The 12,444-nt window shown below is 34.4% G+C and overlaps 1 protein-coding gene across 10 annotated transcripts in view; it reads left to right on the top strand.

The window, feature by feature from the left end:
• SCEL (sciellin) overlaps positions 1 to 12,444 on the top strand; it is a 94,246-nt gene that overhangs the window by 62,297 nt on the left and 19,505 nt on the right. For all 10 annotated transcript variants that reach the window (XM_079138967.1, XM_079138971.1, XM_079138966.1 and 7 more), the window contains 6 exons: positions 162 to 221; positions 2,813 to 2,863; positions 4,342 to 4,401; positions 8,274 to 8,333; positions 8,869 to 8,928; positions 9,074 to 9,130. In XM_079138967.1, the coding sequence (XP_078995093.1) occupies positions 162 to 221; positions 2,813 to 2,863; positions 4,342 to 4,401; positions 8,274 to 8,333; positions 8,869 to 8,928; positions 9,074 to 9,130 (348 nt within the window). The remainder of the gene's footprint in view (positions 1 to 161; positions 222 to 2,812; positions 2,864 to 4,341; positions 4,402 to 8,273; positions 8,334 to 8,868; positions 8,929 to 9,073; positions 9,131 to 12,444) is intronic.

Below are 12,444 nucleotides of genomic sequence, written 5' to 3'. Positions count from 1 at the left end.
CAATAGATAGATATCACTAAAAACTTCAACATTTTTAGATGGCCAGCCTCTGTTTTAATAACTACTTTAAGATAAAAAAATATTTCTCAGTTTCAACAAATATTTGTAACCATTTGATGAAAATCTATCGCTGATATGGACATTTCTCCCATGTCCTGAAGGGGTCAGAGTCTTGACAACCTCATCAAAGTGGTTCCTGAAACAAACAGGATCAAACCAGGGTAAGTTCATGAAACTCTTATATTGCTCCCATTTTTGTTTGTTTTTGTATTCAACTTTTAAAATATGATGAAATGCACTGCCCCACCATAGAGACAATCAGTCATGGGACCCCAAATCAATGGTTCCTCTGTCACCCTCCCGGGGGCTGGTCCTCAAGACCTTGCCTGAGGGCTCCCTGGCTGTGGGTTTTTGCAGGAGAGAAAACTCTTTGAAATACCAGAGTGATCCTTCCCAGCACAGGATTTGTGTTCCATGCTTGGGGCATCCTAAAAACAAATGGGAAGAAACATCACCCCAAAACAATTTCCTAAAGCTAAGCAACCTAAAGAAAAACTTTCAGATGATAAAAATTTCTCTTTCCTTCTTCCTCCACTGTTGATTACCTCTTCTTATTATTTACCACCCAAACTATTCTGAGGTTGGGAGATCATTTTTAAAAATAATATTCAGTTCCTCAAAACAATAAAGAATACAAAGGATGAAATTTGTCTTTTATATAAAGAGAATTTTCTCTAAGGCACAGAATGTTAAGAAAATGGAGAGACAACAAAACCATGACGCTATATACATACATTGTTATATGAGTTTGAATATGAGTTAGATACAAAAGATACCAAGATCATATATTCTTTTTAACAGATTTTTCTCTCTTACTTTGTATGTAGAAATGTTTTCTGTTTTTTATAGTATGTAGCATCAAACAGAGCTTATTTTTTTTAAAAAAATTATAACTCTTTTATTTCTTTTTGTGTGGTACTGAGGATAGAACCCAGTGCCTCACATGTGCTAGGCAAGCACTCTACCATTAAGCCACAACCCCAATCCCAAAATAGCTTATTTTGACTAGATCAGATATCAGAAACTTTATGTTAAAAGGCCAGGTAGTAAATAGTTCAGTCTTTCCTTTAACTACATAGTCTGCTCCACCAGTACTCTGAAAGCAGCCATAGAAAATATCTTGCAAATATGTGGACATGGCTATTCCAATGAAACTATTTAGAAAATCAGGCAGAATTTAGCGTGAGGGCCATAGTTTTTGACCTTTAGACTAGATAGTATTTTATGTAGAGGGGAGAGGAGGGTCAACTCTGAATGCAGTTGAGGCCACTTCTAAAACACAGCTGGCTGTCCTACCCCACTATTGCATATGCAGTTTCATTCATTTTATGATTAAACTGAAAATCTCACCACATCTGAATATTTGATGCTCAACCCTTTTCAAGCTTTGTTCAACAAATAGGAAAGCAACTTTATGGTCAGACACCGAATCTGGAGATCAGATAATACTTTATATTACAGATGAAGCAGTTGTCTTTTGTCCCTTTCCCAGGATGACTTAGTTTCTAAAAGTGAAGGTGGCCTTTCTTAGTAGCCACATGCTGACACTTATTGCATGGTGTGTATCCATTTCTTCCATGCGACAGTGAGATTTTTGAGTTCAGAGCACATTTGCTAGTTGTGTAGTCTTGGAGAAATTGCTCAATCTTTAAGCTTTCAGGCTCTTTATCAGTAAAACCAGGAGTTAACTGTCTTCATGAGTTAGAGAAAGATTAAATATGATCATGCTTGTAAAGTACTTCTGCTCAAGTACTTACTTATTTATTACATATTATCTATTAGTATTATTAGTGCTATTATTTTCTTCATTGTTGTATACCCATAGCACCACTTGATACTTAAAGAAGATACTGAAGAAATTGTCCTGTTAAGTTAAATATTAAAAAATTACTGATGTTCAAAAATTTTAACCCATGAATGGTAATTTCTTATCGTTTAGCATACTAGAATATAATAATTTACATCAGAGGATAGGTACATAATAAAATGAGTTCATAGGGAAGTCCCAAAGATTAATTAAATGACAAAGCCTTTCTGGTCTCTTTTTCTCTTCAGGATATTTAATGCATTGTCTAATAATAAAGTATATCAAATAAGACTTTTGTTCAGGCTGTTTGGTGTTAGGGTTGGTATAAAAGCCCAGTGTTATAACATTATCTCATTAGAGCTTTGATTGCCTCAACATTCACAAACTGTTTTGAATAGAAACATAAATAGTCTGAAATTTTGCTTGTTATGATTTGACTTTGCATAAAGTGTGATTCTAAAATGATTTAATTAATTAATATAGCACAAAATTATATCATATGTATATACACACATACAAATACACACATATTACTTACATAATTTAGAATTGGGAAAAAATGCTTTAAAATTCTCAGTTGCTATTATTCGTTTGTTTGTTGGAAGAGGGAGGAAGTAACGATAAATGATTTCATATTTTTCTCTTTCTCATTATAGCCTCCAAAACTATATTAAATGCTAATTTGGCTACACAAATATAATATGAAAAAGGAGTTTAAAAGTAATTCTGCTTTTTGTTAGACTTGACAGAAACATGAATAAAATTAAAATCTCATATATTCAGTGGTGCTCAAGAAGTAAGTTGATAGAAGCTACGTTTTTATGTGGGGCTAAAAAAAGAATTCAAGTGATGATGGATTTTTAAATTTGCAATAGTCATTAATTCAATATTAAAGTTGAAAATTATAGAGATTATTGATTTTAATTGACCTGATTTTATTTTTAGGAATCAAGATCTGGACAAGCTCATCAAAGTGACCCCCTCAGCAAACAAAAAGTAAGCTTGTTAACATTATTAAAGATTCCTGAACAATTCTCCAATTAATGTAAAAAAAATGAGAGAGAGAGAGAGAAAGATTATTGACTAAAGGCATTTTGAAAGGGGACATGAAAACAAAAAACACATTGATTTCTTTTTTTCTTTTTACTTTCTTTTTTTTTCTTTTTTTTTTTTTTTTTGGTTTTTTTTTGTACTGAGGATTGAACCCAGGGGCTCCTAACTACTGAGCCACATCCCCAAACCTTTTTATTTTTTATTTAGAGATAGGGTCTCATTAAGTTCCTTAGTTGCTGAGGCTGCCTTTGAACTCGGGATTCTCCTGCCTCAGCCTTCTGAGCCACTGGGATTATAGGCAGCTCTGTCTTGCCTGGCACACTGATTTCTTGATAAGTAATAATAGCTGACAAGGTTTTCTTTTATTATTGCTTGTCTTAGTCATTATAATATTGTTTAAAATGGTAATACTGAAGCCAGTTTGGTATAATTACTACTTGAGCAATTCCTTTTGACACACTAATAACAAATAGATTATAAGTGTAAATTTAAACTAATAAGTTATAAATTCATAAAACTGAATAAACCAGAGAACATTGACTTTCTACCCTCTCATAAACCCAAGAATTTGAGAGTTCATTTGAGAAAACTGGGAACATAACATTCTTGTACTTGATTAGAATATTTTTGCATGACATTGAATTTCTTCTATTCTTGAGAAAGTAAGACCTGTTAGAGCCAGGTGTGGTGGCGCAAGCCTGTAACCCCAGCTGCTCAGGAGACTGAGGCAGGAGGATCAAAAGTTCAAAGCCAGCCTCAGCACTTTAGCAAGACACTGTCTCAAACAAACAAACAAACAAACAACAACAGCAACAACAAAAAAAACCAAAACAGGGTGGTGATTAAGTGCCCCTGATTTCAATATTTCAATTCCTAGTACCAAAGAGAGAGAGAGAAGGAGAGAGAGAGAGAGAGAGAGAGAGAGAGAGAGAGAGAGAGAAATAGAAATTAAGATCTATTATACACTGGACTGGAGCCAAGTTAATATATGTATTACAGAGAAACTTCAAGCCATCTTTTATAAAATTATCATGAAGATAATGGTGAGAACATTGCATGAATGGAAGGAGTTGCTGCGAATATGAGGGGAAGCCTCTTAGGGGCAGGAGTATGGAGTTTGAGATCCATTTTGTTGGAATTTCAGTTTTGGTTCACCTCAGTCACTGCTTAGGTATATGGCCCTGAAAAGTGTCTTTTTACTTCTGAAAATTCAATTTCTTCATAGTGAATGATAGTGTCTACCTCAGTGAGTTGTTCTGAGGATTAAAAAACAGCAATTAATATATTTAAAGTAGAAATTCGATAAACTTACTACTTTTATTTTAGATTCTGTTGAATAATTTGTAACTGTAAAAAAAAAAAAAAACAGTCATTAAGTTTGCCGATTTCCTATTGGCTCTGAACTTTATTTTGTTTTGCAGTGAACAAGGTCTTGATCAACTTATTAATGTGAGCCCCAAAGCTGTCAAAAGCACCTCTGGGTAAGAGAAGAATATTATTTATTTGTTTGATTTTCCTTCTCCATAACTAAGCACAGGGTGAATATAAATGGCATAATCATTCTATGGGCAAATTACATATAGGTCTTGAAATATCATCACAGTTTTTATATGTCCTGGAAACCTAGATATTAACAACAGAATTTGTTAATTGCAAGAAAGAGAGGCTGCTGACAACGATGAATGGTGGCCACTTCACTTTCCTCAGCCTTAAGTAAAGTAGTTGAAGGGAGCAATTGGAGAAGGGGTTGCTGGGAACAGTGCCAGTCCAAGAACCGTTTTGCTTTGTGTGGCATTGATATTAATACTTTTGTCTCTAGAATTAAAATTCATCAGTGATAGTTAATTTAAAGAATAGACCTACAAACTTCTTTGGACTCTGTAGTAGCATCATTTACCTCCTTTTGGCAGTGTTTTCTGGCTAATTCTGGAACATTGAGGTCCATTGATTTTTAGAGGGTTTGGTGGACCAAAAATTTGGTAAGTCCTTAAGTAGTTTTTCTAAGATAATGAAATTCACTTTTTGTTCCTGGTTATATTGAAAAATTTCACATCATTACATCTTCCTCCTAGGAAGCTTAGAAATGTTTTTCATGATTTCCTTTTTTAAGTTTAGTTGGTATCTTTAAAAAATCATAAAATTTTTGAGATGGAAGAAAGAAACCTCAGAGAATCCTAGCCTACTTAATTTGAACAACTTTGAAAACCACTGTTCTAGTTGAAATTGCTCATTTTGTAGAAGAGGAAATTAGGACACAGAAAGGTTAAGTGATTTGACCAGGGTCACAGAGAAAATCAGTGTAAGACTGATAGTAGTTCTGTGATCTCTTAAGCAGTGAATAATTACTGAGCACCTACTGGGTTCACAATTTAAGACTAGGTATCATTAGTTGCACATTAGGTATAATTATAGGCTGTGGACGCCAAAAAGGGAATTCAGTAGTCATACTCAATCTTATTAACAGTAGGCAATTAACATAGATTAAAGCTAATTATGTACCAGGGGCTCAGAGATGTTACTCCAAGACAATAATAGGTTGTCAATTTAATATATTACATTTTGGAGCACTCGCATACTGCTTGTTGAATATAGAATGTATTGTCAGTGAATTGCATTTAAAAAGAAAAAAGAGATATTAAAAAGAGGATATAGTGTACACTATAGGCAGTAAAATTCTTATTCATGGAGTCCTGGAATAGATGTTAGTGATGGACAGAGCCTTAGAGATTATCCAGTCCAAGCTCCTCATTCACAAATGAGAATACTAAGGCCAGAGGGCAAAATCACGCAGTCTCCTATAGGGTTTTCAACTCTCAGCCCAGCTCTGGTCTTTACAACCACAGCACAGACTGTTCTTGAAGTAATGAAAGTTAATTAAAAACCCCAGGAAATAGTGGAGTCTATCAGATATGATTGCTGCTCTTGTTGTGGGACAGCCAGGATGTGCCCTCCACTGTTTTCAGTGTCACATGAAGCATTACTTTATGAATGACAATGGTACAGTGTATAAATGACTGCAAAACATCTTATAGTGTTTTCAGAAGTCACAATACCAGTTCTAATGCATCCTTTGCCACATCCTGAAAGCAAAATTAATGAAAAGCATAGTAACTTGAGTAGGAAAGATATTACATATTCTCAGGATAAAATATAGATTTTAGATTCTTTTGTTTTCAGGATTCAGGTCCAGAAAAAAAAAGTCAATATATTTGTTGTTTTCAATTCATGGAGATAAATTGCCTATGACTTTCCTATGCTGTCACTCAAGACAGTTCAGCACTATTATTAAGATCCAGATTTTATTAACACATGGCATTGCCTTTTTAGAAGTAATAGTAGGACTTAACACATGTTTTCTAAGCTAGAGTTTCTCAAATTGTGGGTCATCATCCATTCAAAGGTCTTTTAGTTAATTTAGTGAGTGGCAATCAACCTCACCCCCTCCATTGAATAAATCAAATAGAAATAGTGAGCATTCTCCTAAAGGAGTAGGGTATTATTTTGTATAATTTATGTTTTCCATATGTGAGTCTGTATGTGTCTGTCTGTAAAAGAAAGAGTATTGAGCTGTGATATAAAATGTATTTCTTATTGGTCTTGCCAAAATATTAATCTATAAAATATTAATTGATGATATTAATATAAATATTTTATATAAACATAAACAATGTTTTATATAAATATAAATGTTAATATAAAATATTAGTTGAATAGTTCTGATCTAGATTGTTAGATAATCAAATTTTCTGTGCTCAGCAGAACAAGTGTAAATGGAAGTTCCTGCTTATGTTTTTGCATTTTTTATGCTGCCTATTCTTAATTATGCCAACACATGAATATATATATGTAGTTACACTAAAATATATTTTGATTAATTTTATATGTATAAAAAGGCTTTTGAACATACTATCCCCTCTAAAATGATTTATTCCTTGTTAGTATTTTCCTTTTACATCTTGAAATTAGCCTAATTTTAAGCATTGTTTTTATGGCATGGTTTTGTTTTATAACACTTTTTTTACCTTTACTATCTCAAGTAATCCTTCCTGTACCTGTTTTATAACCTATTTTTCTATTAATTTATTCAAATAAATTTTGTTTGGATTAGTTCTCATTGGGCAATATTCTTTTAATGATGTTTACAGACACCGATGGATAATCTTTAATTTTGTATATTATATAGAAGCTAATTCAAAACTGTGAAAGTCCGAATAGGGACTTTCTATCCACCATGGAGATCTGAGAACCAGGAGAGGAGATCTCACAGAATGGAGTCATGAGCTGAGAAGCACATTCGATGGAAAGATTGAGGCTGGGGGAGGGGAATATAGGGCCTAGACCTTTTTAACGATTCATCTCTAAATGACACACTTTGAGTTAGTAACCTTGCATCAATCTTCTTTATGAGTGAAATGCATTTTATTTTTAGATAAGTAAAAAGGATTGTAGTAGGTGATGGGGACAGATGCCTTGCTGTCTCAGATGAAAGGGGAAGCAGGGGTTATTGGCCTAGCAATCTCTTGCCATGCACCTGCCACGCAGTTCTCTGAATATATATTAGAAAAAGGTTTAGAGGGACACTGAAAAAATCACCACTCTGAAGCCCTTAAAACTGGAGTTATACCAAGGTCGTAGATGATGGAGGACCACAGGGGAGAAAATACTGTTCTCTTGCTGAAAAAAGAAATGGGTGGAGCTCAACAGTTTTCAAAAGACGTATCTAATTTAACTAGGACAATTCAATTCAATTCAGGTTTTTAGTCATCATAGAGGAAAGAAAAGGACTAGAGGCATAGTATTGTGGTAGAATGGTTGTCTAGCATGCTAAAGATCCTTGTTTCCACCCTCAGCAGTAATAATAATAATAACAACAACCACAACAACGATAATAATAATAAAATAAAATAGGGGGAAAATCACACTTGATGGATTCTACGCTAAGAATAAAGAATAAAACCCCAGTTTTAGACCTTATGATTTTAAAGAATTAATATGCTTAGTTACAACATGCTTTAAGAAATGGCAAAGGCATTAGAATCAGTCCATATCTTAATATTGTTGAGCTGTTCTGGAGTGACAAATGGTCAGTCACTGGGTGTTGGCTCTGGAGCACTTCACCTCCACGTCCTTGTAGGTGGATATGCTTTGGCAAACTAAGTGTGTGAAGTCAGAGGAAGTTTTCTTCTCTTACAGCAGCATAATTCTTCCCCCTCTTGATGGATTATAAAATGCATTTCATGGTGGTTCTACACCAAAAGACCATATTTCGCACTGTAATCCTTTCCTCCATTCACAATGACCTGAAACCCTATTACCTCTAACCCAAGCTGCTTCATCTTTTGTCTTCTTAAAGAAATCAAGACCTTGATAAGCTTATCAAAGTGAATCCTGAAATTCTCACAACCAACCAAAGGTAATAGAACACTTTTTAAAAAAATTTTAGATGTACTTTAGTCAGGAAGAATATTTTGTTTTATTATGATTTCAAGCCTTTTATAACCTTAACAATTTTATCAACAGAGTTTTATATCACTTTGGATTATGACATTCTGTCATGTTGGATTTAAAATAATTTAATCTGAGTTTTTATGTGTGATAGCATTTGCTTGTGTCCTTATTGGTCAGTCATTTAATAGCCTAAAACTGGTAAAATAATAATAATAATACACAAAATCATGCTAAAAATGAACAATCTCACCTAATATTTATTCAATATTTGTTTTTAATTGCATGTATCATAAACTGTATTTTAAAGTTCACTTAAATACAAATAAATTTCACATATTGTGATTTTTTGATGTTTGATTTCTTTAAAAATATCTTAATATGACAAAGTACATTATTTGCATTATTATGTTTAATAAAAATGCACTAATAAAATATATTTTAATTGTTGAAGAAAAGAACTTTTATCACTAAATGCTCTCTTTCCATTTTTCCATTTAAAGAAACCAAGATCTGGATAGTTTTATCAAAGTGACTCCTACAGTAATCAGAAGCAATCAGAGGTACTCAAATAAAAGCAGTCAGTCACATTTTTGTCTCTCTGTTGTCCCTGAATGAAGTGGATTTGTACTGTTGCTTTATTGACTTTGCAACCTGCAAAACATTACATTTCACTGACCTGAACTTTTCCTTCTCTCTTTTAAACAGCCAAAACCTGGACCATCTTATTAATGTGAAACCTTCAACTCTCGGGAACTCTAATGGGTAAATGACTTTGCCTGCTTATTTTGACATATTACCAAGGTTCTATAGAGGGTAGGGTTTTTTTGTTTGTTTTTTTTTTCTTATTTAGAGAAGGCTTTTATTTTACTTTAGTGTTACAAATGATGATGCATTTATAGCCCACATGTATACTCTCTACAAGGAAACACTGCACTCTTCTGGAATTAATTGAACTACTTTGGAATCAATTCTGGGCTTCTAACTTGGCACGAATAACTTAATAGTTTTTATCTAGAGGAAGAAAATGAAAAGTGAATTAAATTACATAAAAGAAAAACATTTTTGAAGAAGTTGAACCAATGTGGAAAAGAAATTTAAGGTTTTTAGAACCTTAGATCCATAATTTGTCTAGGCCTGCCAAATATCACAGCAGATTTTAATTTTGAAGTTGCACCTTGAGTTCTGAAACAATCTTAAAATCATTCTGCTTGACTGGAAATTCTATCATAATAAATAATATCTGGGAATCATAGACCAACATTCTGAGATGAAGAGAATAAATTATGAAAAAGCATTTTTGATCCAGTCAGAGAAAGGGCAGTGTAACACACTGATTGGCCCAACTCTTAAACTTTTCTGTATCAGGGCTCCATTTTCTCTTTTTGTTTCTGTATTTTTATCACTGGGTTCTGGGGAAGGCAAAAGGCAGCTGAAGAGCAATTGCTACTTAGAGTGCTTGCTGAGCACTTATGCAATGTGACTCCCAATTTATATATGTTTAGTCCTTACAACACCCCATGAGACATATGGTATTATTTTGTAGAAGAGGATACTATACCTCAAAGATACTTAGCTGCCCCCTCAAGAAAGCAAGCACCTCCATTTAAACTTAGATATGTATGATGTCACTACCTAGAGGGAGAACAGAAGATCTGTGGTTAAATGAGCTCAGCCTCTTTTCTTTCCACCCTTTGTATTCTCTAATCCTCCAGTTTTTCCCCATAGTTAAAGTACTGTATCAGATATATTTGCTCTAGAGAATTACTGTTAAAATGACAGAAGGAAAAGTTCTTACTGCACAGAGGGCTTTTTAAATTTTTTAAATTGTTTAATTTTTATGGATCTGGGGTGAACCCAGGGCCTTGAACCTAGGTGAGCACTGTCTCCCTCAACTATATCCTGTCCTTGCATGGAAATGTTTTAATGGCTGAAATAACAGCAAGCTTGTGATGCAGATCCTGCCACTGATAATTGTATGGAAATAACTTCTTTAAGTAGAACCATTTCTTCATAGTGGTATTTGTTGGGGTAGATTTTTCTTTATATTAGTAATAGTTTTAGAAGGTTTCCAATCATGTTGCAAATAGTTAGACTTAATAATCACATTGAACAGTAATTAACAGTGGGAAATGTTCTCTCTCTCTCTCTGCCTCTTTCTGTCTCTGTCTCTCTCCTGTTCTTTCTCCTGCCTCTGCCTCTCTGGCAAATGTACTATGTTAACAATGGTAACTTTCTCATAAAGTTTTGTCATTTGTTTAATTGCAAGAGGCTAATTTTACAAAAAGTTGTATTTCAACAACTCCTAAACAAATATCCATGGAAACAGGACATTTTCCTTATGCGAATACGATTACTATAAAAAGGAAATTTAAAAATTCATCATCATTGTGTTTTAAGATGTCATCTTGGTCCACAAGATAGACCTATGCCGGATTATTCTTTGGTAGCACATCAGATTTGGTGGCAATCAGCCAGGAATTCCAAGAATGAATACAAGCAGACAAATGGGAAAGACCCAACTCTTTGAAAACAGTGTCTTAATCCAGTTGACTCAGCAACCTGTATCTCTACTGCAGCCATGCTGCCCTCTTGATTTTAATGCAGGTAGAGAAAAAAGGGTATTTTAAAGCACCTCCTGGTAGGAAGAACAGCCACAAGGCCTTTTTACATCAATCCAGTGAGACACAAGCACTGATTATTTAATAGTATAACAGCAGTGAATCAGAATCCTTTTATGTGACTTTGCTGACATTTCCTGCAGCTGTATATTTAATTCACAGTTAGGGGCTGAATAAACTTCAATCATCCATCAGAATGTAAGTAGGCATCCCTGAACTGCTTCTTGGAACACAACAACCAGAACAAATGCAGATGTGCACAGAATTTTTATTTATTCAGTGAGAAATTGCCTGACTTATAACAGTAACATGAACCAAAATTAGAGAGATTTTCAGTTATCTGTAGCCTATAAACTGTTGTCAGACTAATTACTAAAACTGAATTTGTCCTCCAAAATGAATACAGTAAAGCACACCAGTTCATCTAAGGCTTTACAGTGAGAAAAGGCATCATTCACCTAAAGCAAAAAATTAAAAAAAAAAAGTTCTATTTATGATTTCATACTTTCATCTTTTTAAGGGCTATTTGTTAACATGTACCTCCAAGTTTTTAGTATTCCAACAAGAGAAAAGTTGCTTTCTGTCTTCCTACTGCGTATTTTTTTCTGTTTTTGTTCAAGACATAAACCAGGGGATAACCTCAGTTCTTGCTTCATTCCCCATAATCATTCAACTACTTCAGTGCTTCTCATCATCTCAGTAAGTGACCCCTGTGCTGCTGCAGTCCAGACTGTGTTTTAGTCTCCTAAGGGTTTCTCAGCTGCCAATCTTAGTTATGTCCTTCAATCACCGTAGCTGATCTTCCTAGAACGCAAACCTGTTATTCTGATTAAAATCCTTCAGTAGCTTCCCATTGCCAATCGGTCATGACCCTGCTGCTTAACTTGGTTTCCAAAGCCCATCATGATCTGGCCTCTGTGGGCTTTCCCACCCCATCTCCTGTTCCTCCCCACTTACAAGCAAATTCTACCCACCTGCTTCTCACTGGAACACTCTTCACTCCTCCTTCATTTTTATTGCCTGAATAACTTCTTCTTACCCTTCAGGTATCAGTTTAGGTGTCTCTCACTCAGGTTCTGGGAAGCCATCATCTTCTAGACGTTCTCATGCTCAGTCCTTCCTGCTCCATAACATTAGTCTTTTAGAATTGTTATTAAATCCTCTCTCTGTAACTAAAAACTCATTAGTGGCAAGAACTGGATCTCTCTTGTTTATTCTTTATACTACTTAGCACAGTGGCACAATATCTGGCACATATGAGGTTAAATATTCTGTGCATTAATGACTAAATCTCAGACTAATCAATGCTTTATGATAGCCCAACTAGATAAAACATATTGAGACAGGATCTCTCTAAATTGCTGAGATTGGCCTTGAATTTGAAATTCTCCCACCTCATCGCCCCTCCCCCCAGGTATCTGGGATTATAGGTGTGCACCACAATGCCCAGGTGCTCAC

Source organism: Sciurus vulgaris, assembly GCF_902686455.1.
Source record: "Sciurus vulgaris genome assembly, chromosome: 4".
Taxonomy (NCBI): domain Eukaryota; kingdom Metazoa; phylum Chordata; class Mammalia; order Rodentia; family Sciuridae; genus Sciurus; species Sciurus vulgaris.
This window is presented reverse-complemented; position numbering and strand designations above follow the sequence as displayed.